The 22,526-nt window shown below is 39.0% G+C and overlaps 1 protein-coding gene across 1 annotated transcript; it reads right to left on the minus strand.

The window, feature by feature from the left end:
- Window positions 1-811: 811 nt before the first annotated feature.
- LOC139324241 (vomeronasal type-2 receptor 26-like) lies at window positions 812-21,963 on the minus strand. The gene is made up of 6 exons (XM_070953960.1): window positions 21,740-21,963; window positions 19,591-19,882; window positions 17,112-17,966; window positions 14,459-14,686; window positions 11,314-11,440; window positions 812-1,746 (listed from the first exon to the last, which is right to left on the minus strand). The coding sequence occupies exons 1-6, from the start codon at window positions 21,961-21,963 to the stop codon at window positions 830-832; spliced, it is 2,643 nt and encodes an 880-aa protein (XP_070810061.1). The 3' UTR covers window positions 812-829.
- Between the last annotated feature and the right edge of the window lie 563 nt (window positions 21,964-22,526).

Below are 22,526 nucleotides of genomic sequence, written 5' to 3' on the forward strand. Positions count from 1 at the left end.
CAGCTCCCAGCAAGATATACTTTAGTGAAAAATTGGCTTAAGTATAAAATATGGAAACTATCAATGTTCCACCTGACAGACATCTACCTGTTTTAAGAGTACAGCAGGATTCATATAAATGTTTTTGATGACTTCTGTTTTTCTTTTCTTTCTCTGTTGGTGACTTCTGGAAAACCACAAGAGACTTTACTGTGCAAACAAATAACAACACTCTTGATAATTACAGACAAGATCATTATTACTGAGGGACTCTACACAGCTGTGGATCCATGAGGCAAATATAATCATAATTTCTATGGGATAGTAGAATTGAAACAGCAGAATTACATATAGGATAGCCAGCCAAAATTATAGAAGTGTAACTGTCATGATAGAACTATGTTTTACTATTTCACATATTCATATACAGCTTCTTGCACCTTCTTGGATAGGTAGCCAAATATTTAATCCAGTTAAAATTAAATAAATGAATCCAAATATCTCCTGAGTAAGCCTGATCAGTTGTTAAAAGGCTCTTATTGAAAATTCTAATTTCCAAACATTGTGGGAAGAGAGCTTTGTTAGTCTATGGTCTATAGTCACCATAGTCTATGGTGATGAAAAATCAGAAGAGTATGGTACTTTTATTATTAATTATTATAACTTTTTATTAAAAAGGAAAATTTGCTTCACCAGATGGACAGAAGGGCTAGATTGACCTTAATTGGGATGAGACATTGGTAGGATGGGGAAAATAAAGAAGACATGATCTAGAAATGCATAAGAATAGGTAGAAAGTATTTATTTCTCAAATTGTATTGAGCTTTGCTGCACTATACAGGTATAGACTTCAAAAGTTATTTTCCTTCTTGTTGTTTCTTATTAATTGTCCTTTGCTATTAAGATCAGGCCTCAAAATGATGATATGACATTTTGGAGCAAAGATGCAACCCAGTAATCCAGTACTGGAAGCCAGGATGGAAAAGATCTCCACAGCCACCATGTATTTTCCTTTGGTACTTAGATAAGTTGGGACAAAAGACAACCAGACACTGCAAAAGACCAACATGCTGAAGGTGATAAATTTGGCTTCGTTAAATGTATCTGGCAGTTTCCGAGCAAAGAAAGCTACTATGAAGCTGATGAGAGCCAGAAATCCCATGTAACCCAGAATATAGTAAAACATGTTGCCTGATCCTTCATTGCATTCCACTACAATTTCTTCAGGGAGAGTTGTCATATCTAAATCTAGAAATGGAGGATCAGTACCCAGCCATATCACACAAATACCTGTTTGAATAAGTGAGCCACATAAAACAATAGCAAATGCAAATCTTTTCCCCACCCATTTCCTTATTCCAGCTCCTGGTTTAGTAGCCATGAAAGCAAGAACCACTATAATTGTTTTGGCCAGGACAGAAGAAATAGCCACTGAGAAGATGATCCCAAATGTAGTTTGTCGGAAAAGGCAAGTCAGTGACTGGGGGCAGCCGATGAATAACAGAGAACAGAGAAAGCAGAGAAGGAGCGAAATAAGGAGGACGTAAGTGAGAGTTTGGTTGTTCGCTTTGACAATAGGAGTTTTCCGGTGCTTAATAAAGATTCCAAGCACCAAGATTGTGGTTGTAGAAAGAGTAAGAGCTATAAATGTCAAACTCGTGCCTAGAGGGTCAACATAACTCAGGTAATTTAGTTCCTTGTAAAGGCATTGATCTTTTCCTTTGTTAGGATATTGATCTTCAGGGCATTTGAAGCAGTCATTCATATCTTGGAGAAAGAGAGAGAAACAGAAAAGACAGAAAATATATGAGAAGGGCCGAACAGCCTTGTAGATCTGATCTATATTTTCTCATATCACAATACAATGTTATTAGTTATAATACAATGCAATTAATAATTAGGGCATTTCTAAAATACTCCTTTAGTTTAGGACAGAACCTTGCAAGTGGAATCCTTCTGATGAACTTTTCCTGAAACTCCCAAACGGGTTTTTAATGGATTATTCAGTTGCACTTGGCAATTAGTTAGTTAGGTAACTAGTTGAAACACAACACAAAACACTAATCCTGTTTTCACTGAAAAACATTTTGAACCCTTTATGCCTTGTGCTATAATTTTAAACATCACCATGGCATAGGAAAAAAGGAATCCTACTAACCAGAATCTGAATTCTAGGGCAGTTGAGATAGGAGCTATGTTGATTTCATCCTGGCGGGCTCCTCATGTATGGTCCAGATTAGAAAAAACACAGGACAAGTGTTTTCTCGGGATGAGAGAGCAGCAAACAAAAGGCTACAATCTCTTTTATTAGGTACCAAAAAACAGCGTCATCAGAAGGCGTTATTATGACTACACATCTCACATTACGTACAAGAGATGGGAAAACAATAGTAATGATGCAAAGCGGAACTTTAACTCTGGCTTTTTACAATTCTCAGATATTATTAGGCGAGAGGCCCATCTCCGTTATCTGCTTCTCAGGAATGTGATTCTCAGGAAGGAGATAAGAGATATTTTTACTTTGTATCCCAGGATGTTTATACAAGGAGATATCTTTGCTTTAGCAGGCACATCCTATGTTAAAAACAATGAGAGAATGAATAGGGCCCTTCATATAGTATCCATGTGAACCCGCTTTTCATTGTCTGGTTATTTCGGTGCTAAGCTCCATACAAGTGTCCAACCAGTTAAACTGGTTTAAACATGTTTTATGGCCACCACATTCCCACATTTCCTCTGTTTTTGTTTTTTGTAACTAGGTTCAGCTGTATTGTTATTATGATGTTCTCTTTATGCCTGGGAAACATGTCTATCATCATAGCAAACAAAGCAATAATACATTGAATACTACAACATACAGAAATAAGCAAAGCAATGATCATGAGTACAGTAGACAATATGTTCTTCAGCCATCTGGTTTCTGCAAATGTTTTTAGCTCACCCATCCTTTTATTATGGTGAACAAAGTTAGTGGAAAAGTGGCCAGGAGATGTCAAGCGAGGTAGGCCATCAAGTTTCTGAGTTGTACATTTCCACAAATCACTCACACAAATTGTAAATCCATCCGAATCCAGACACCCAAGAAAACCACATGTCAGGAGTTTGTAACCTCTGAGTTATCTTGGAAGCCCTATCTTGCAAGTCCCGAGCACCTCCTCTGACCACACCTGATTTGTTCCTCCAGTTCCAGAAGGGCTTTGGTTTCACTTATCAGGACGTCCTTCCTATTGGAGGGAATAAAACCTTTGCACATTTGCAGAAGGGAGGGGAGACATTGGATACAGCAACAAAGCAAAACAAGCAGTACAATTATAGATACAATAGTTGGCATAATTGATTTCAACCAAGAACCATCCAGGAGCCATGACCAAAGAGCAGTCCAGGTGTCAATGGCGCCAGATCCATTGGATGATAAGGGATTGTTTTTTGATCAAGTTTTCCATATGTTCTATGGTGTGAGTGATGTTATACTGATAATCAGATACATAGGTACAACAATGTGAATGTATAAGGGCACAATCGCCTCCTTTAGCTAAGGCATATCGGTTTTGTAAGACTACCTCTCTGATTTCAGCCAGTTCTTTATTCATCAGCTTCAGCACCTTGATAGTCTCGTTGAACATATATACTGTCCAGTTATTTAATAAATGAAGATCCCAATAGTTCATTGCCACCCGAGATTGGGCAAGATGCCTCTGGATATCTGAGTTTTTAATGAGCCACCCAGTGTCAGTGATGGGTGTGGTTTAGGAAATAGGAGTAGTGGAGTTTGTCCGATTAGCAGCTATTTGAATGTCTTTTATTACTGTCCCATCATGATTGAATATAGAGGCTGCTGACATGAAGGATCATGAGATGTAGGGGCAATAGATGCAAGATCGTGACTTAATTCCAGAATCCATGATATATAATCTCCTTTATGTAATTGTTACAGTGGCCCATTGTCCTTATCCACTCCCCCCTCAGCTGGAAATGTCAATATGGGAACCTTAGGTGTTGGAGTAGACTTAGGTAGAAAGTAAGGACCTTGTGCATAGACAATGCGTTTGTGGCAGGAGTGTTCTTACATGGTCACTTGAGAGTCCCAAAGCTAACAATGTCCAAGGCCATAAACAAATCATAGTCACTTATACGTGTGAAACAAAATTACTAGCAAAATTAGAAAAACAATTCTACTATTAGTATGTGTAAGAAAGTGTTAAAATGTATATGTACAATGTGAAGGTATTTTTTCTCCTGATGAAATCTTCCGCTGTGCGCAGGGGACCAACTTCCGGTGTAGTTCTGCAAAGCTGATGGTCACCACCTTGCGTTAAGAGTCTGTTGCCGGGAGGACTCAGCAAGATGTTTTTTCTCTTAAATGTCAGCACCAAGGGTTTCTCCTTCTTTTTGTTGTAAATGAAATGGTCTTACGTGTCTTTTGGGGATCCAAATGATGCGATCATTGTCCTGGACAGCAGCATATCCATGGCCCCAGGTAATAAGGTCAGCAGGTCCTCTCCATGCAGGATCAGGTTGTTGGTAGAAATAGACATTTGGTTTTAGGGCAGCTGATGGATAAGCAGAAAAATGACGGGTCGCAGCCGATGTGGGAGGCTGTCCAGTCAGGTTAAGAAAGTTCAAAGTATATAAACAAAGATTGAGTTTGTTTTGCATGGCTGGGAGGCCGAGGCATTTTTCCTCTTTCAATTTTATAAGCCAAATGTGTGTGTGATGGACCACTTGTTACAAAAGTTTGCAAAGGCAGTACTAGTGTAGTAGATCCATTGTCAGTTTTAAATTCAATTGGGCGTCCCATCGATGCAGAAATCCGAATACAATGATTTATTACATGTTTGGTTGCTTCTCCCCTTTGTGGAGATGCCATAATAAATCCTGAATAAGTGTCCACGGAAACATGCAAATATTTCCATGGGGCAAAGGATGGGTATTGAGTTACATCCATTTGCCAGATTTCACAAGTTTTAAGCCCTCTAGGGTTATACCCATAGGGATAGAATGAGCTTGTTGACTACAGGTAGGACATTGTTGTATGATGGCAGTTGCTTCAGCTGCCATGAGACCAAATTGTTTCGCTAATGCTTTTTATTTTGATGAAAATAGGCATGACTGTCCCATGGTGTGATGGAAGATATAACCATGAGCGCAGTTGCAGCTTTGTCATTTCCCTTTTCCAATCTCTGTCTCCACTACCCACAATATCTATAACCTTCCAATAAACAAATCTCCTTATCACACTAAACATTCAAGTCCTTCTCTCACTGCCATTCTGACTTCCAAGCCAGCCCGTCTGTGCAAACCAACTTTCTCTTAAACAATTCAACTCCTTCTTACATTCCCTGTAACACTGGATTCTTTGCATACCAGTCTTTATTCAAAATAGCACAATTATCTATTCACAGCCTACAATATCCAGTCAATCCTAAAAATTTCCTCAACTCTTCAGGTGTTACTTCTTTCATTAATTAAATGTCCTAAGTATTTTATCTCTCTGTCTACATATTGTAATTTCTAACTCATCTCTGTGATAATTCCTAAAAATGGCAGCAGTTTTTGCTGCTGACAAACAAAAAAACAAATAAACAAACAACAGACAAACAAAGAACAAACATGCCATTTGTTAAGTATGCAAAATGCACGTAGACATAAAAACATTAAGGAGCATTTTGAGTCAATGCTCTGAAATAGAATTGGGTATGAAAGTATTTAAAACGTCAAAAATGTTCAGAAGGAAAAAAATCAAAATTGCATTCTGAGCCATTCAGTGCTCTGCAAAGGCAGGTATCAGATATCACCCTTTCACTCCCGCCTTTCTCTGGCTGGTTCTCTGAGAGAAAAAAAATGGTTAAAAGTACAAAGTAGCCCCCCCCCCCTCTTTCGTGCCTCTCATCTCCCAGGGAAAAAAGGAGGGGGTGAGGGAAAGGAAAAATTTTTTAAAACAGACCAAGCCTCCCTTCTCCTCGGAGGGCAGGGAGAGAAAAGAAAAAAGGTGCTTATACACAAAATTACATTTCATGCAATCCAATACACACCCATTCACATCTGTACTGCAATCAGACCTTTTGTATAATACATCCTTCATGCGAATCAGTCATTCAAATTATTTCAATGAACTAGTTTATTCCCAAAACAGTGAAAAAATTCAGGCAACAGTCATAATCACAAAAAGTGATATGGGCCCATAACCATTGCCCGGTTTTCCACAGTTTCAAGTTCAAACCCAGTCAATTTTTTGCTGGCCAGCCAAGCATATCAATTCCACACACTATCATTATAGATGCACATCAACAAAATATTTTTAAACAGAAATCACTTCAAGTTGATTAGTTCAAATTATCTGAGTCTTCCCATTTAGACAGGCTCTAATTTTATTTCCTGCTAAACCCCGGGTGGGAAGAACAATAAACAATTTATTTATTTATTTATTTATTTTTTCAGCCTGAGAAACATACTGAGAGTCATAGATCAGATTAAAAGCTTGTTGAGAAAAAGTGTGAAAGCTAAGATAGTCACAGACAATTAGTGTAAGATTCTTTCCAGATGTCGTCATGAGTATCCTTGTAAGCAATGGCTCCTCTGGAGAAAATCATTAAGCAAGTAAACCTAGGATCTTTAGGCAAATAATATGAAATACAGCTTACATAGTCAGTTAGAGCACACTGAAGAGATGAATTATTCTGAAGATAAAAGTAAAAGTCAGATTTTGAGATAGAAAGAATAATATTTATTAGATCAGTTCCATTTCTTCGACAGTCTGGATTATGTCCCAAGGTTATAATTTCAGCAATAGCTTAAATAAAGGGTAAAACATTTTTAGATGGTAATGAGACAAATAAAGCAATGTACTTTTTACTGTTTTAAAACAGAATTAAATCTCCTGGCTTTTTTCTTTTAGTCAATAACTCAAATAATGGACTAAGTAAATGCATAGGTAAAGAGAAATATGAGCAGTCCCAATTAATAGTACCCAGTAATTGTTGCAAATTTAACTTTGGGTAACTTTAAAAGCCGGAGCAGAAAGAGATTGCACATAGTTTATGCCCTATACAGATAAGAAGCGTACAGCTGTATTTTTTCTGGGGCAATGTGCAATTCATTTACACATAAATCATTTTGTATTTTCAAAAAGCCAATTAGGTTGTATTTTTTGTGCTCCAATTAAAATGTCATCTATACGATGATCCTGACACACTTTAATCATATCTGCCAAATTAAGATTTTTTCCCAGCCCAACAATAGCTTTTAAGTGGTGTTGTTTTTTAGCTTTCTTTCTTTATGTTAGAGAAGGCTTGTTGACGCTTGCCAGAAACAAGCATTTTTCTGAAGGCTTGTTAAGCACATTCAGAAGAAGCTTGCAAAATTGCAGCCGGCAGACACACTGAAAGCATTTCAGCAATTTATTCTATCCATCCCCCTTTTTTTGTCTAACTGTTTCTTTAAATTCTGCTTAGTGGGGGTGTAACTGACTCCTTCAGAATGAGCTGATGTTTAATTTCATGCCGTGCGTCTGCGTGGGTGATTTAACGTGAGAGCAATCTCTCAATAAAGTCTGAAAAGGAACTATTAACAGTGTCCTGAAGGCTTTTTTATTTATTTATTTTTAATGTATCATAAAACACTCTATAACTAATCTCCAGAGTGCTAAAAAATTTTTCAGGGCTGGGGAGGTTTGTGGAGGCATGTTCCCATCTGCTTCCACAGATTCACTTTTAATGAGCCCTTTTATTGCCAAAAGTTTTTTAGAAGGTAAATCAAATTCTTTTCATGGGCAGGACTTTCCCGTTATCTTTTTAAAACAATAATTGAGGACTTGGCTAATTCTCTAAGTTTGTGGAGGTACGTAACCTGGGAGAACTAGAGAATTCTGCCCCCATACTCACGATTTATGGGAGGGTGCTTCGTTCGCAGACGACCGGCCCTGGTTTGCAGAGGCTCTTCCAGCCGAATGAGTATGAGGGTGCCAAGAGACGTGCTCGATCCATGAATCACGTCGGGGACACCAGATGTTGATTTCATCCTGGCGGGCTCCTCATGTATGGTCCAGATTAGAAAAAACACAGGACAAGTGTTTTCTCGGGATGAGAGAGCAGCAAACAAAAGGCTACAATCTCTTTTATTAGGTACCAAAAAACAGCGTCATCAGAAGGCGTTATTATGACTACACATCTCACATTACGTACAAGAGATGGGAAAACAATAGTAATGATGCAAAGCGGAACTTTAACTCTGGCTTTTTACAATTCTCAGATATTATTAGGCGAGAGGCCCATCTCCGTTATCTGCTTCTCAGGAATGTGATTCTCAGGAAGGAGATAAGAGATATTTTTACTTTGTATCCCAGGATGTTTATACAAGGAGATATCTTTGCTTTAGCAGGCACATCCTATGTTAAAAACAATGAGAGAATGAATAGGGCCCTTCATATAGTATCCATGTGAACCCGCTTTTCATTGTCTGGTTATTTCGGTGCTAAGCTCCATACAAGTGTCCAACCAGTTAAACTGGTTTAAACATGTTTTATGGCCACCACATTCCCACAGAGCTACTATTAATAAAATGTGAAAACAGTTAACATTTTAGCTACCGGTTTTTTCATCCTTCCAGTGTTCTATTACAGGGCACACTAAACCACAAAATGAAAGTAGCCTGGTGCATTATGCCAACCCTGCTTAGAGGATGATTCAGTGTATTTGGATAAACTATGATGATGTCACATACCAAAGAAGCAAATGATATAATTTGCAACCGTTACATCCGGTCATCATCAGAATAGAATAGAATAGAATAGAATAGAATAGAATAGAATAGAATAGAATAGAATAGAATAGAATAGAATAGAATAGAATAGAATAGAATAGAACAGAACAGAACTGAACTGAATTGAACTGAATTGAATTGAATTCTTTATTGGCCAACTGTGATTGAACACACAAGGAATTTGTCTTTGGTGCATATGCTCTCAGTGTACATAAAGAAATAATAAAATTATTTGACAGTGTTGAGGGAATTAGTTGTTTAGCAGAGTGATGGCATTCGGGAAAAAACTGTCCTTGTGTCTAGTTGTTCTGGTGTGCAGTGCCCTATAGCTTTGTTTTGAGGGTAGAAGTTGAAGCAATTTATGTCTGTGAGGGATCTGTAGATATGTAGATAATGACAGTCAATATGAAATTTGCACCACAATGCAAATGGTTGGCTCCAATCCTACAGGTCTTTAGGAAGGTGGATAAGATGTGGCTTCCCCCCTCCCTCAAGTTTTGGGATCTAGTTGAGTGGAATCCCCAATGTGTGAGTTATAGAAGTTTTCATTTTTCTTTATCATTTTATTGCTTGATATGCTTTAATGTCTTAGGTTATTCTGTTCCAATTATTTCAGGGTTTTTGTCTTTTGTACATTGTTCAGAATTGCATAGTTTGGGTGGGTATGTTACATAGTTTGGGTAAGTGCATAAATAAATTTGGGAGGATGAGATGCAGAGTCATTTAAGTTAAGAACCAATGAAATTATATCATAAGTAAATCTGGAGCCAATACATATTTCTGTCTAACTTCTGTCCTTACAACTATTTCCTTAGTGACATATCCTTGGTTATTGCACCTGGGATTCAATCTTATGTTTTCATGAATATTAATCAGTATTCTGATCTAGGCTCCCTTAAAAAGCATGAAGCAGATTCTTGGTCCCAGCAAAACTCCTTTTATTTACTCAACTGTGAATTCCTTTCATTCACAGTCAGCAAGGCTTGGCAAACAGTCTTTCAGAGGAATATTTATCAACACACCTTATCTCGCCTGGAAAGCTGCCAGATAACTAGTTTCCAAACGCAGGACAAGGCAAAACTTGGCACAGGGTCTCTTATAGTCACAAACAGAACTTTCCACTCTTGAAATGACCAAATGAATGATTTGTTTCCTCCAAAAGGCCACTCCCCATTTGCTCCTCTTTTATTTCCTATGAGAGGGGCCATTCACCTACAAGGTGTGGCTTTACTCCCAAGTCGACCCTGCTTTCTTAGTTGTTCTTGTCTTTTAGCAGCTCTGCACATGCACACACTGGGAACAGGCTCCAGCTATTCCTCTGCCTCGCTGCTGTCTAACTCCCTCTCTGTCTCTGATGCAGAGCTCTCGTCTGAGCTTTCCCCAGCCCCCAGGACTGGCCCAAATTCCTCGACAACCTCTTCACTGTCCGACTCTGCTGCCGGCTCTGCTGGCTACCAGCGGGCCAAAACAATGAGCAACAGAAACAAAACTTTGCCATGAGCAACAGAAACAAAACTTAGTGTATTCAAACTTATACCACAGTTTTAGATCTAAACATGGTGTTGAAAGCTGACCTAAAGTCAATAAATAAAACGATTGCTCAGATTTGTGGGTGTACCTTTTCAGTAGGTGTTGTAGCACTATAGCATGTTCTAACATTGATCTACCTACTCTAAACCCAGCCTGTTCATTCATCAAAATGTCCTCAGATTCAAGCCAGTCACTAAATTTATTTTGTAGATGTTTAGCCTACATTTTGTTTATCAGACTTCGTGAACTAATTGGACAACATTGTATGTTTTGACCAAATCCCAGTTCTTTGGTATAATGGAACAGCAATCTATTGCTGTGAAAAGTGAAAACCACCATTCCAAATTATCTTTTAATACTTCGCATGTAATAAGATCTGAATTGGGAGCTTTCTCAAGTTTCAGCTCTTTAATTGTATTCCTGAATATGGCGGCCAAATGAGAAAAGAGATCACATCCAGCTCCAAATTCAGCAATCATTTTTCAGGTACGGAAGCAGATTGAACTTTGATTATTTATGAATGATTTTTTTCACCATGCATTCTTATAAAAAGTAAAGGTAAAGGTTCCCCTCGCACATATGTGCTAGTCATTCCTGACTCTTGGGGCGGTGCTCATCTCCCTTTCAAAGCCAAAGAGCCAGCGCTGTCTGAAGACATCTCCGTGGTCATGTGGCCGGCATGACTAAATGCCAAAGGTGCACAGAACGCTGTTACCTTCCCACCAAAGGTGGTCCCTATTTTTCTACTTGCGTTTTTTACCTGCTTTCGAACTGCTAGGTTGGCGGAAGCTGGGATAAGTAATGGGAGCACACCCCGTTACGCAGCACTAGGGATTCGAACCACTGAATTGCCAACCTCTCAATTGACAAGCTCAGCATCTTAGCCACTGAGCCACCATGTTCCTTATATTCATTCTTATAACTTATATCAAATGTATAGCATCATGGGAAGTATTGGTATATCTTCCTCTTCCATCCTGCTGTACAACAAAACTAAATTTATGACATATATGTTTTAGTTGTCTTTTACAATGGGATGTTCCCTACCTGTCTGGTTGGAAATCTTTCCGGATGGACATTCAGCACAACCATAGCAACAAAATGGTTCCCCTTCTTTGCTTTGTCTGCTATAGCCTGGAAGGCAGCGGTGGTTGCACAGGGACAAGGGTACAACCTGTCCGTGGTAAAGAAGAACCCATTTTATTCACATTAAGCTTCAATGTGGTATGGTACTCAAACAATGGCATCATGGACATTAAAGTGATTTTGTGCTCAAAATATTATTAACCCATGGAGAAAGAGAACCTTAGCTTCCAGATTGTAGGTACTGGTTTTGAATTCTCCCAGATGCTATGGATAGAAGCAACACTGGTTGAATACTCAATTCTAGCCTTCTTTACCCGGCCAAGGAAATTGATAAACAGTATTGGAAGAAATATCCATCTGGTTCAGTTCCAAGCGGGGAGAAAGACACTGGAAACACGGAGGCTGATTGGAAAGGTGATTTAATGAAGCAGAACCATCAAGCACATGGTCCTGGTGCAGTTGACCACATGGAGTTGAGAGAGAGGTATTTATACCCTCTCTTGGGATTTGAACTTGAGCTTCCTGTTCCTGTGCAAGCTATAGGCTGTTGTAGGGGTCATAGCTAATCTTGTAGGTTTTCTGAGTCAAGTTTGGTTGAAGCTTGCTGAATGATACAATATCCCCGGGTGATTTTGTAATGCAGTTAACCCTGATGCTAGAAAATCTTATTATGTCCTGGAGGGTCATGTCTTAATCCCATCACCCTGTATCTGAAGGTCTTTTGTCTTGTAGATAGGCTGGCCCAGTCCATCTCAATGGGCACCAAACATCTGCTGGGGGCAGGGAGCTGAAGCTCTGACTTCTGTCTCCCTTAAGATTTCTATTTCTCTTTTAGGGGAAATATAATATTCTGCCTTTTTAATATTTCCTAAAATATTTCATTCTTCTAGGAGGGGTAGGTGCTAACTATATACAACAGATATCAGCATAAATTCCCAGGGTTTTCAGCAATATCTGAAAAGTTACTTATTGACAAATGTATGGACTTTCATTGTCCCAAAATTGTTTTTTATTCAAAAAGCAAACAGGACTTCCTTTGGTTGTTTTTTTCTTTGAAAACTTTCGCTTCTCATCCAAGAAGCCTCTTTGGGACAACCATAACCTGGATGATTGAGAACTTCCATAGATGTTATGGACTTTCTGTCTCTCTCTTTTTTTCAACCACCTTTGGTTTTGAGATTAACATCTTTTTGACAAATTTCTGTAACCCCGAGGACTAGATGTTTTGAAACACTTTCTGGTATTTCTTACATTTATATTCTGCCTTTGAAGTGGTATACAGAATTATATACAGAAAAATAGTGTCTGTCGCCAAGTCATCCACCGCTGAGGGTGGATTTGAATCTGGCTCGCTCAAATTTTAGTTCAAACTCTTCATCCAATATGATACTTTTACACTTTTGCTTAATGCATGGCATTGGACCTGGGTACCTTCGAGACTGTCTTCTGCCACCAGTAGCCTCCCACCGGCCAGTTCGCTCCCACAGAGAGGGTCTCCTCAGGGTGCCATCGGCCAAATTATGTCAGCTGGTGACACCCAGGGGGAGGGCCTTTTCTGTGGGAGCCCCTGCCCTTTGGAATGAACTGCCCCCAGAAATGCGTAAGATCTCCGACCTCCGTGTATTTCGCTGTGCCCTCACAACCTTGTTGTTCCGCCAGGCCGGGCTATCAATGTAAAGATTTTAATTGGTTTTAAATGTGGGATTTTGAATTTGGGGATTTTATAATTGAGCCAATTATTTAATAATTTTAATTATTTTTAAATTTTGTTTGTCTTTGTGCTTTTAATCAGGCTGTACACCGCCCTGAGTCCTTCAGGAGAAGGGGGGTATAGAAATAAAATTATTATTATTATTATTATTATTATTATTATTATTATTATTATTATTATTATTATTATTATTATTATTATTAATTCACAAGCATTTTGTTCAAAGATAGTGCTATATCCCCTCTTATAGGAAATAGACTCATGAGGCAACTGATATAATGGAATGTGCGCCTGAAGAAGCAATATGTGTGTGTTGGGGGGAGAGAGTTATGGCAACACAGAGTTTTCTCAGAGAGAGGCCTGGATTAAGTCCTGACTTGGATAGGGAGGCTTCAAGTAAACTCACCCTAGAATGTCTAATGATATATCTAGTACAGGAGTGTCAAACTTGCGGCCCGCGGGCTGAATATGTCACATGCTGGCTCCGTCCCCACCCAGTTTAGCGAAGTGGGAAAAAAAGCCCCGATACATCACGTGACACCTGTGTGACAATGGGAGTTTGACATTCCTGATCTAGTAGGTTAAAAAAAGCTTTAGTTTGGCAATATTCGGTCTATTGCATGTAATCTTTTCATTGTTCCTATCACCCATCTCCTCCCACTTATGATTGTATGACTGTAACCTTGTTGCTGGTATCCTTACCAGTGGAGGGTTGCCCTCGGTTCGCACCGGTTCTATAGAAACCAGCAGGAGGCTCCGCCCACCGACCCTGATGTCATCAAAACATTTCCGCGCATGCACCGCTGTGGACCAGTAGTAAAGGTAAGTAGAACCCAGCCTTGATCCTTACAATTTATATTGACTGTTTCCTAATATGATTTGATTGCTTATTTGTTCCCTATGACTATCATTAAGTGTTGTACCTTGTGATTCTTGATGAATGTATCTTTTCTTTTATGTACACCGAGAGTGTAAGCACCAAGACAAATTCCTTGTGTGTCCAATCACACTTGGCCAATAAAGAATTCTATTCTATTCTATTCTATTCTAAGCAAATAAAGGATTGAACTTGATTGGCTATTGCTGTGTTGTCTCTAGCCTTGAACCTGAGGCTTTACAGCATGTTTACTCCACATTTACTTTTATCTAAGGTACCTTCTACCAAGATATTTCTTTTGTGCCCCTCCTTGGCTCTTCATTGACCCCATGGTCTCTTCTGTCCATCATTTAGTTCTGTAATGATATTTTGTTATTTGACCTAACTGATCAGAGGAGAACTGCAAGGAATTATGAAATGGGGATATACGTTCCTTACAATTCCCATAGTTGAGGATGAATGGGACCCAAATATGTATGAGGTTTAGAGAAGCTTTAGATCTTGGTGTTTAGTCCTACCTCTCCAAATGTATAGTGCCAGGTAATGATCTTCTCATTAATAGACAGCTGTTTGTCCCACGGAGCTTGAGGATCCATTTTCCCGACTTTCACTTTTAAGAAAGATTGATTTGGAAAAGTTATCCAGTTGATAATATCAAATCCATCTACTAATTCGCCATTCTCATTAAAAAACAAGGTGTCTCCTGCACTGTTGTTAAACGAGATCTTCTTCAGAAAAGGGTGGATCTTAAGGTGAAGAAAGCCAAGAGTAGGTTTCACAAAATTGTCTTTACCTGTTTATTTCTGAACTATCTCTACCACCCACTCTTGAAACATCTCAACAGTTTGCAATATATGCGCCCACTGAAAATCAAGTCACTAAAACGGTTAGATTTAAAATTTAGAAGAACAAAGGAGAAAAGTAGCAATAATAATTAAAATTAGCAACATGAGCAATTAAACACCGGTACACAAGTTTTGGTGCCTTGACAACAGCTCCAAAACCAGTTTTGTGCTCTTTGTCTGAAAACTGTTAAGTAACAAGCTAGTGGTAGAGTGCCTACTTATGTTTCAGGTTCTATACATAAGATTCTTTCTCATCCATGATCAAACAGTGGATTCATTCTGTTTTATTTTGCATCAACCAGGCAGTGGTGAAATCCATTTTTTTTTTACTACCGGTTCTGTGGGCATAGCTTGGTGGGCATGGCAGGGGAAGGATACTGCAAAATCTCCATTCCCACCCCACTCCAGGGGAAAGGATATTGCAAAATCTCCATTCCCACCCCACTCTGGGGCCAGCCAGAGGTGGTATTTGCTGGTTCTCCAAACTACTCAAAATTTCTGCTACTGGTTCTCCGAACTGCTCAAAATTTCTGCTACCAGTTCTCCAGAACCTGTCAGAATCTGCTGGATTTCACCCCTGCAACCAGGCCTTATTGAGGAATAAAAGTACAGTATTTTTTGGACTATAAGGCACACTTCCCTGCCCCTAAAAGTGGGTGAAAATTTCATTGTATCTTATAGACTGAATGCAGGTCTGTTTTTGGCCTCCTGAACCCTCCACATGTTGCGTTTTTGCCCTCCCCAGAGTCCCCAGAAGCACTCTGCAGTGTTCTACACATCCCATTTTGCCAAAAATGTACCTATTTTCACCAAAAATGGGCCTGTTTTTGGGCTCCTGAACCCTCTGCACATCACGTTTTCACCCTCCGCTGCCCCCAGAAATTTTTGGTGAAAACAGGCCCGTTTTTGGCAAAAATGGGACATGCGAAGCACTGCAGAGTGCTTCTGGGGGCTGGGGAGGGTGAAAATGTGACGTATGGAGGACAAAACTATTTTTTTCTTGTTTCCCTCCTGTAAATCTAGGTGCATCTTATAGTCCGGTGAGTCTTATTGTCCGAAAAATATGGTAGGTTCTTTGATAGATTGAATTTCTTCTTCAAGATCTAACTGCTGACAAGGCCTCTGAAAAGGGGTAGAATTATTAAATTATTCATCTATGTTCCTTGGTAATGACTTGCTGGCCTATCTGTGCCAAATTATCTATTCCCTGCAATAAATAAAATTTATTTATTTATTTTAAAAATAAATTTTTTTAAAAACACATTTACACTAGAAGTCATGACACAAGTTAAGAAGGACATTGAGATCCATACATTGTTATTTTGATGGCATTTGAAGATTGTTGTAGATGCCTATGCTAGAAATGCAAATGAATTATTTTAGAATTAATTGCTTTTCTTCCCACTACTGTATAAGCTCGATGTCAGCACTTCAACCTGCATTTACTCTAGTGCTGACATAAGAAGGAGAAGAGGGGGAAGTTTGCAAGAGGACCCTTGACTTCTCACCTACTTATTTTCCCTGAAGATAATATCCCCTAGGAGATGAGATGGGAGGGGGGACATTCCTGGGACCTTAAGTAGTAGATATGGGGAGAGTGATTTGGAAGAAGGCCAATGAGACACAGAGAATTGGGGAATGGAAAGGGAAGGTTTGGGGTCAGGAAGTCAGAGTTGGCTACGCCACGATCGGGGACAGGTTGTCGTGCTTAATAAAATGAAAGATTTCTTCAAAGACTATCTGTTTGGAAATGCAATTTATTTTATTTGAGACGACATCGAAACCTGACACTCATAAAGGAAACTAGCTTTGAAAGAAAAGATGTTGCAGAAAAACAGTAGACAGGGAATCACTGTTTTTCAGTCTCTTTCAGCTTGGCTAGTTTGTCCATACTCAAATGAATAGGTGTATGTATATTCAACTGCTTTTTGTATAATGACTTGGGTAACCAAACTATCCAGAGTTTAATGACTGAATCATAGTCCTGCTTTGTTAGGAATAGCAATAGCAATAACACTTAGACTTATATATCGCTTTACAGTGCTTTACAGCCCTCTCTAAGCAGTTTACAGAGTCAGCCTCTTGCCCCCAACAATCTGGATCCTCATTTTACCCACTTTGGAAGGATGGAAGGCTGAGTCAACCTTGAGCCTGGTGAGATTCAATCTGCCAAACTGCTGGCAGTCGGTGATCAGCAGAAGTAGCCTGCAGTACTGCACTCTAATCACTGCGATACCGCGGCTCATTTAGAATAGCACATATTCTACATCCTAGATTGCTATCTACTCATAAAAAAGATAGGCTTGCTTAATATGAAGGACATTACCTGAAAATGTTGTAGTTTTGAAGACTCAACATAGCGTTCATCAGTCCCCAATCTGTGTTTAGTTCTGGATGAATACATAGCATGGAAAGCATGAGCCACAGCATAGATTGCATTGTAGATGCTGTAGCTTTGACTTGTCATCTGTATTTCAAAAAGAGGTCCAGGAATGTTCTCCAACTGCTCATCTCCAGTGCAGGATGTCAATTGATTCTCCCCTCCACCTGCATCTTCAAATATACAGTCAAACGCCTGTTCCCAGAAAAGCTTGATAAAGCTATCAGCTTCAGAACGTGGATTCAAATTGTGAAGAAAATTTTGGAAATTCTTCACCTCCTTGGAATGAATTGCAAATGATAAGGCTCCATGGAAGATCTGTATATTTATCTGTCTGTGAAATGCTTCAGATGAGAAATCCCAAGGAGCAGTCACAACCCACACTTTGTCAACAGAATGTAATTCAAAATTGTCAACCATAAACTCCAACCAATGAATATCCAGCATGGCTTGCGTATCTGCCTTTGCGACAACTACACTGGCATTTGTTCGATGGAGAGTCAGAACTATATTCTTTAATTGATTGACTAATTTATCCAGCTGAAAAAAATACTCATGTTTAGGTGTTCTCTCTGTGAAGGCAATACAGATTTCTCTCTCGAAAAGCAGGTGTGTTAAGGTCTGCACAAATATTTCCCCTTTCTCATCTCCTAGGGCAATGATCCCAACCCATTTCCACTGAAAATATAACAGAAGCTGGACAAGTCCATTCAACTGATAAGTTTCACTAGGAGTCATCTGGTATAAGAAAGCAAGTTGATTTTTTTCTCTTACTGCTGGTGAAAAGAAGCTATAGGTGACCTAGAAAAGATTGAAGAGATATTCATCGGGTTAGCAGATTTCATGCATTTGTTTGATACCTACATATGAAACCCACCTCAGTATGGTATGGTATGGTATGGTATGGTATGGTATGGTATGGTATGGTATGGTATGGTATGAAGGAAGGAAGGAAGGAAGGAAGGAAGGAAGGAAGGAAGGAAGGAAGGAAGGAAGGAAGGGTGTTTTGTCATTTCCCTTCTTTCAAGAGTTTGATAGGTAGATAGATACTATGATAGAGAAAAAAAAGAGATAGAGAAATGGGCGGATAGTATTTCCCAAAGTAGCCTATAGCCCTTGTTAAGGTTATTGTTGTTGTGTTACCAACCAGCAGAGTAGATTGCACAGTGAAACATTGCTGAGAGCAATGAATAAGAGATAAGCAAACTGGTTTATCAAAAGCTTACTTTATAGTGGAAAAACAGTCTCATAGTCTTTAAACAAATTCCAAGTCTTTGCCAGTAAATCAGTCCAGTAGTTACAGAATCTTCTTACTCAACAAACAGTAGTTGGTTAGAATAACAAACTCACTCTGGTTCACAAACCACGATGGTTGCAGATCCATCCAATGATAATTAGCAGATAACAACTCCTCTCAATGGTAGCTTATCATCAACAGCAGCATCATAGCAGCAACCTCTCAACAGCATATCATAGCAGCAACTGAACAGGTTGCAGTACCTTGCTTAAATATTCTTACAACCAGTAATTATGTAATTACAGCATGACTCAGCATTAAAGCCACATAATACATATACAGATAAAGTAACAGTACACTTATATTGCCTGGACAACATAGTTAGGCTCAAACCATATCCTAACAGCCCTTGCATAATTTGACAATTTCTCACCCAGATATTGACTAGGTCCAACTCTGTTTAGCTTTTGAGGGCTAACAAAATTCTCTGAATGCTTCCAGGAGTGAGTGACTACATTTTTAATTGACCACTTCAAATTGGATTGTTTCAATAATCAAGATTCTTTTGCAATTCTTTGAAGCAAAGTGGGTTAACATCTTCTTTGCATCAACATCAGTTTAAAAGGGCTTATTCTTCAGCCAAATACCTAGACTTTTTCTGTTTTTCAATCTCTCTTGAATCACCCCATTAAGTGAACAAACAAGTAAAATGGAATTGCAGTAATAACAGGGGTGAAATGCTCCCGGTTCAGACCGGATTGCCCGATCCGGTAGCGATGGCGACGGGTGGTTTGGAGAACTGGTAGCAAAAATCCCTGCAACCCCCCCCCCACCACCACCATGCCCAGCTGAGCCAGAGGATCATCAGAGGCTTTTTTTTTTACTTTTAAAAGCATTTTTTTCTGCAACTTCTTGGCCAAAGAGGTGGTAAAAAAAATGCTTTGAAAAATCTCTGACGATCCCAGCTGAGTTTCCTCATGGGCAGAGGCTTTTCAAAGCATTAGAAAAAATGCTTTGAAAAGTTAAAAAAAAAAAAAAGTTGGCCACGCCCACCCAGTCACATTACCCCCCCCCCCCACCAAGCCATGCCCACAGAACTGGTAGTAACAAATTTTACATTTCACCCCTGAGTAATAATATTATTTCAACTGATTACACTCTGGTTTCTTTCAAGTGGACTCATATTACCTGAGAAATTTTGTAGAGAGTTAAGATGGAGGCCATGTGTAGAGTGATTTCAGAATCCAGGCCCCCAATGGCTGCTATCAGATTCTTTTCAACATCACACTTGTAATTGGGGACAGTCTTGTTATGGCGAGATACCAGGTTCAGCGTATTTTGATTAGCCATGCGTGCACTGAAGTAACTTTCGTAGATCTGGAACCCCAAGGTGATGTTGGGTAAAATTTTACAGTTCTCATTGATCTCATTCACAGCAAACACCATTGATAGGACATGCTGATAATTCTTGGGCACTGTGCTAGAACAAGAAGAACATTGTATGTATGTACACAAAATCTTGTACACTTGCTGGAATCATGCTCCTGTTTAACACCCATAATGGGACACCCTATAGAACAAAATTGTTGCAGCTAGAGGTTGTCTGGAGTTGTGGTGGTTAGAGTGCAGTATCACAGGCTAACTCTGCTGACATTGCCAAGAGTACGATTCTTTTGATCTTGACTGGCTCGAGATTGACTTAGTCTTCCACCCTTCGGAGATCAGTAAAATAAGGATGCATATTGTTGGGGGCAATATGTTGACTCTGCAAACTGCTTAGAGAGTGCTGTAAAGCACTGTGAAGCGGTATATAAGTCTAAGTGCTAGTGCTAGTGCTATTTTTTTATTTTAAAATAGTGTGTACTTTTGAAACATGTCTTCAGAGTTCTGATGAATGAAGGGAGTAAGTAAGGAAGAAGAGGGAGGGAGGGAGGGAGGGAGGGAGGAAGGAAGGAAGGAAGGAAGGAAGGAAGGAAGGAAGGAAGGAAGGAAGGAAAGAAGGAAGGAAGGAAGGAAGGAGAGAAAGTAGGTGTGTTAAGGATCAAACGAGTTCCCTTACTATATTGTATTCTATTTTTCCTTAAATGTTGTTCAACTAAATGAAGGAATGTTATCCATTTAGCTAGGATATGTTTGAAGATATATAACAAGATATGGTGAAAAATGATTAATTCGTGATAAAGAACTATATGAAAGAGATATGGAAAAAATGGGAAGATTGGAATAGATTAAAAAGATTAATATATATATAAAATGTATAAGATGTAACCCAGTCAACACTCTGTTCATAAAATATGTATGATGAAAGAAAAATTTTAATAAAACTTGCTTACAAAAAAAAAAAAAGAAAAGAAAGAAAAGAAAATACTGTATAGCAGCAAGATTTAATCTAAAGGATATTTCTTTATACTATAATATGAACATACAGTATAGATTTTGTATGATTAATTTATATAAAAGGCAAAATGTGGAACTATGGATAGAAATAAAAGTCACTTTGAAAACTGAAGTGGTAAAAAAACATTTCCAAAATTTCAAAGAAACTTTCAGGACAAGCTGTCACGGAAGGAGGAGATGATGGGGGACGAAAGCTTTGGACAAGGTCAACAAGGTCGAAAAGGGAAAAGAGTGAAACAACGATGTACATTATCCCTTAACTGTTTAACTTATGTTTGAGATTGTTATAAAAGTAGCATGATGGGGCATGATGACAACAGGGATCAGACTTGGAAGTTGACCTTATTAAAATTCCTGCTTGAGCATAGGGTTCGACTAGAAGACTTCCAAGGTCTATAATTTGATATAAATCAAATTAAAAAAAAAAAAAGGTCTGTTCGAACTCTGTTATTATGTTAAATGGAAGTAGCAACAGTCTATCAACAGAAAAAGTGCACCACATGCCGAAGTCGAAACTGATGGCAAAACATAGAGTGAGTTTTTCTGAAGTATTTGTACTAATTTTTAAGCAAAACTTCCTTCCTCCCTTTTTCCTTCTCCCTCCTCTCCTTCTTCCCTCTTTCACTTCCTATCCTATTCTTTGATTTTCTTCTCCATTCCTTCCCCTTCCTTCCTTCCTTCCTTCCTTCCTTCCTTCCTTCCTTCCTTCCTTCCTTCCTTCCTTCCTTCCTTCCTTCCTTGAAAAAAGAAATTTTAAAAAAAACTCCATTTAGGTCAGGCTTCTTTCATTGATGGCTTTGTTTATCTGCACAAGATGAGCTCCGTCTTTCATTAAAAAGCATAACTCCACATTCCTTTGTTTTTCATACATATTTAGGGTGATCATTCAAACTTTAATCCTTTTTATCAGAGAGGACAAAAAAAAAATTGGTTTCCTTACGTATACATGTCTTTAACCATTGTCAGGGGATTCCCAATGAAGGATAATGGATCGAAGTTAGGCATGAAGAACTGAGAAAAGATTGCACCAATGATGAAGTCTCCAGGCTGATAATATTCATGTTGAATAGGAAGGGAATAATTCACACTACATGAATTAGGAAGAGCTTTCCCCTCAATTTGTGGAAGAACTAAGAGTAGCCGAAAAAGGAAGAGCTTTGACATCTGTAAGGATGAAGAAGTTGCTTCTCTTAACACCAAATCCTTTACCTCAGTCTAGTGCTCATCATCATACTAAGTGTCACACTTAGTGCTTTCCAGACTTCTGAATGATGTCTTCAAAGAAGAGTAAAAGAAACAGACTGAAATGGGGTTACTATTGCAGGTATCTACAGTCTCAAAAAGGGATGTGGTGGCTCAGTGGCTAAGATGTCGGCAGTTCAGCAGTTCAAATCCCTTGTGCCGCGTAACGGGGTGAGCTCCCGTTACTTGTTCCAGCTTCTGCCAACCTAGCAGTTCGAAAGCACATAAAAAAATGCAAGTAGAAAAATAGGGACCACCTTTGGTGGGAAGGTAACAGCGTTCCGTGTGCCTTTGGCATTTAGTCATGCTGGCCACATGACCATGGAGAGTCTTCGGATAGCGCTGGCTCTTCAGCTTTGAAATGGAGATGAGCGCTGCCCCCAAGAGTCGGGAACAACTAGCATATGTGCGAGGGGAACCTTTACCTTTACCTTTTACAGTCTCAAAAAGCTTAGTCAATCTTTCCAGAATAGAAGATAAATCAC

The sequence above is a fragment of the Pituophis catenifer genome, unplaced genomic scaffold (assembly GCF_029215685.1).
Source record: "Pituophis catenifer annectens isolate HBS135680 unplaced genomic scaffold, rPitCat1.0.hap2 SCAF_15, whole genome shotgun sequence".
NCBI classification, from domain to species: Eukaryota; Metazoa; Chordata; class Lepidosauria; order Squamata; family Colubridae; genus Pituophis; species Pituophis catenifer.

What these genes read in the sequence shown, in the direction of transcription:
- LOC139324241 (XM_070953960.1), bottom strand. Translation starts at nt 21,963, where the DNA reads ATGTCAAAGCTCTTCCTTTTTCGGCTACTCTTAGTTCTTCCACAAATT. An exon ending in CTCTCTACAAAATTTCTCAG is followed by an intron (nt 17,967 to 19,590) that starts GTAATATGAGTC and finishes AATCTTTTCTAG; the next exon opens with GTCACCTATAGCTTCTTTTC. An exon ending in GGCACTATACATTTGGAGAG is followed by an intron (nt 11,441 to 14,458) that starts GTAGGACTAAAC and finishes TACCACGGACAG; the next exon opens with GTTGTACCCTTGTCCCTGTG.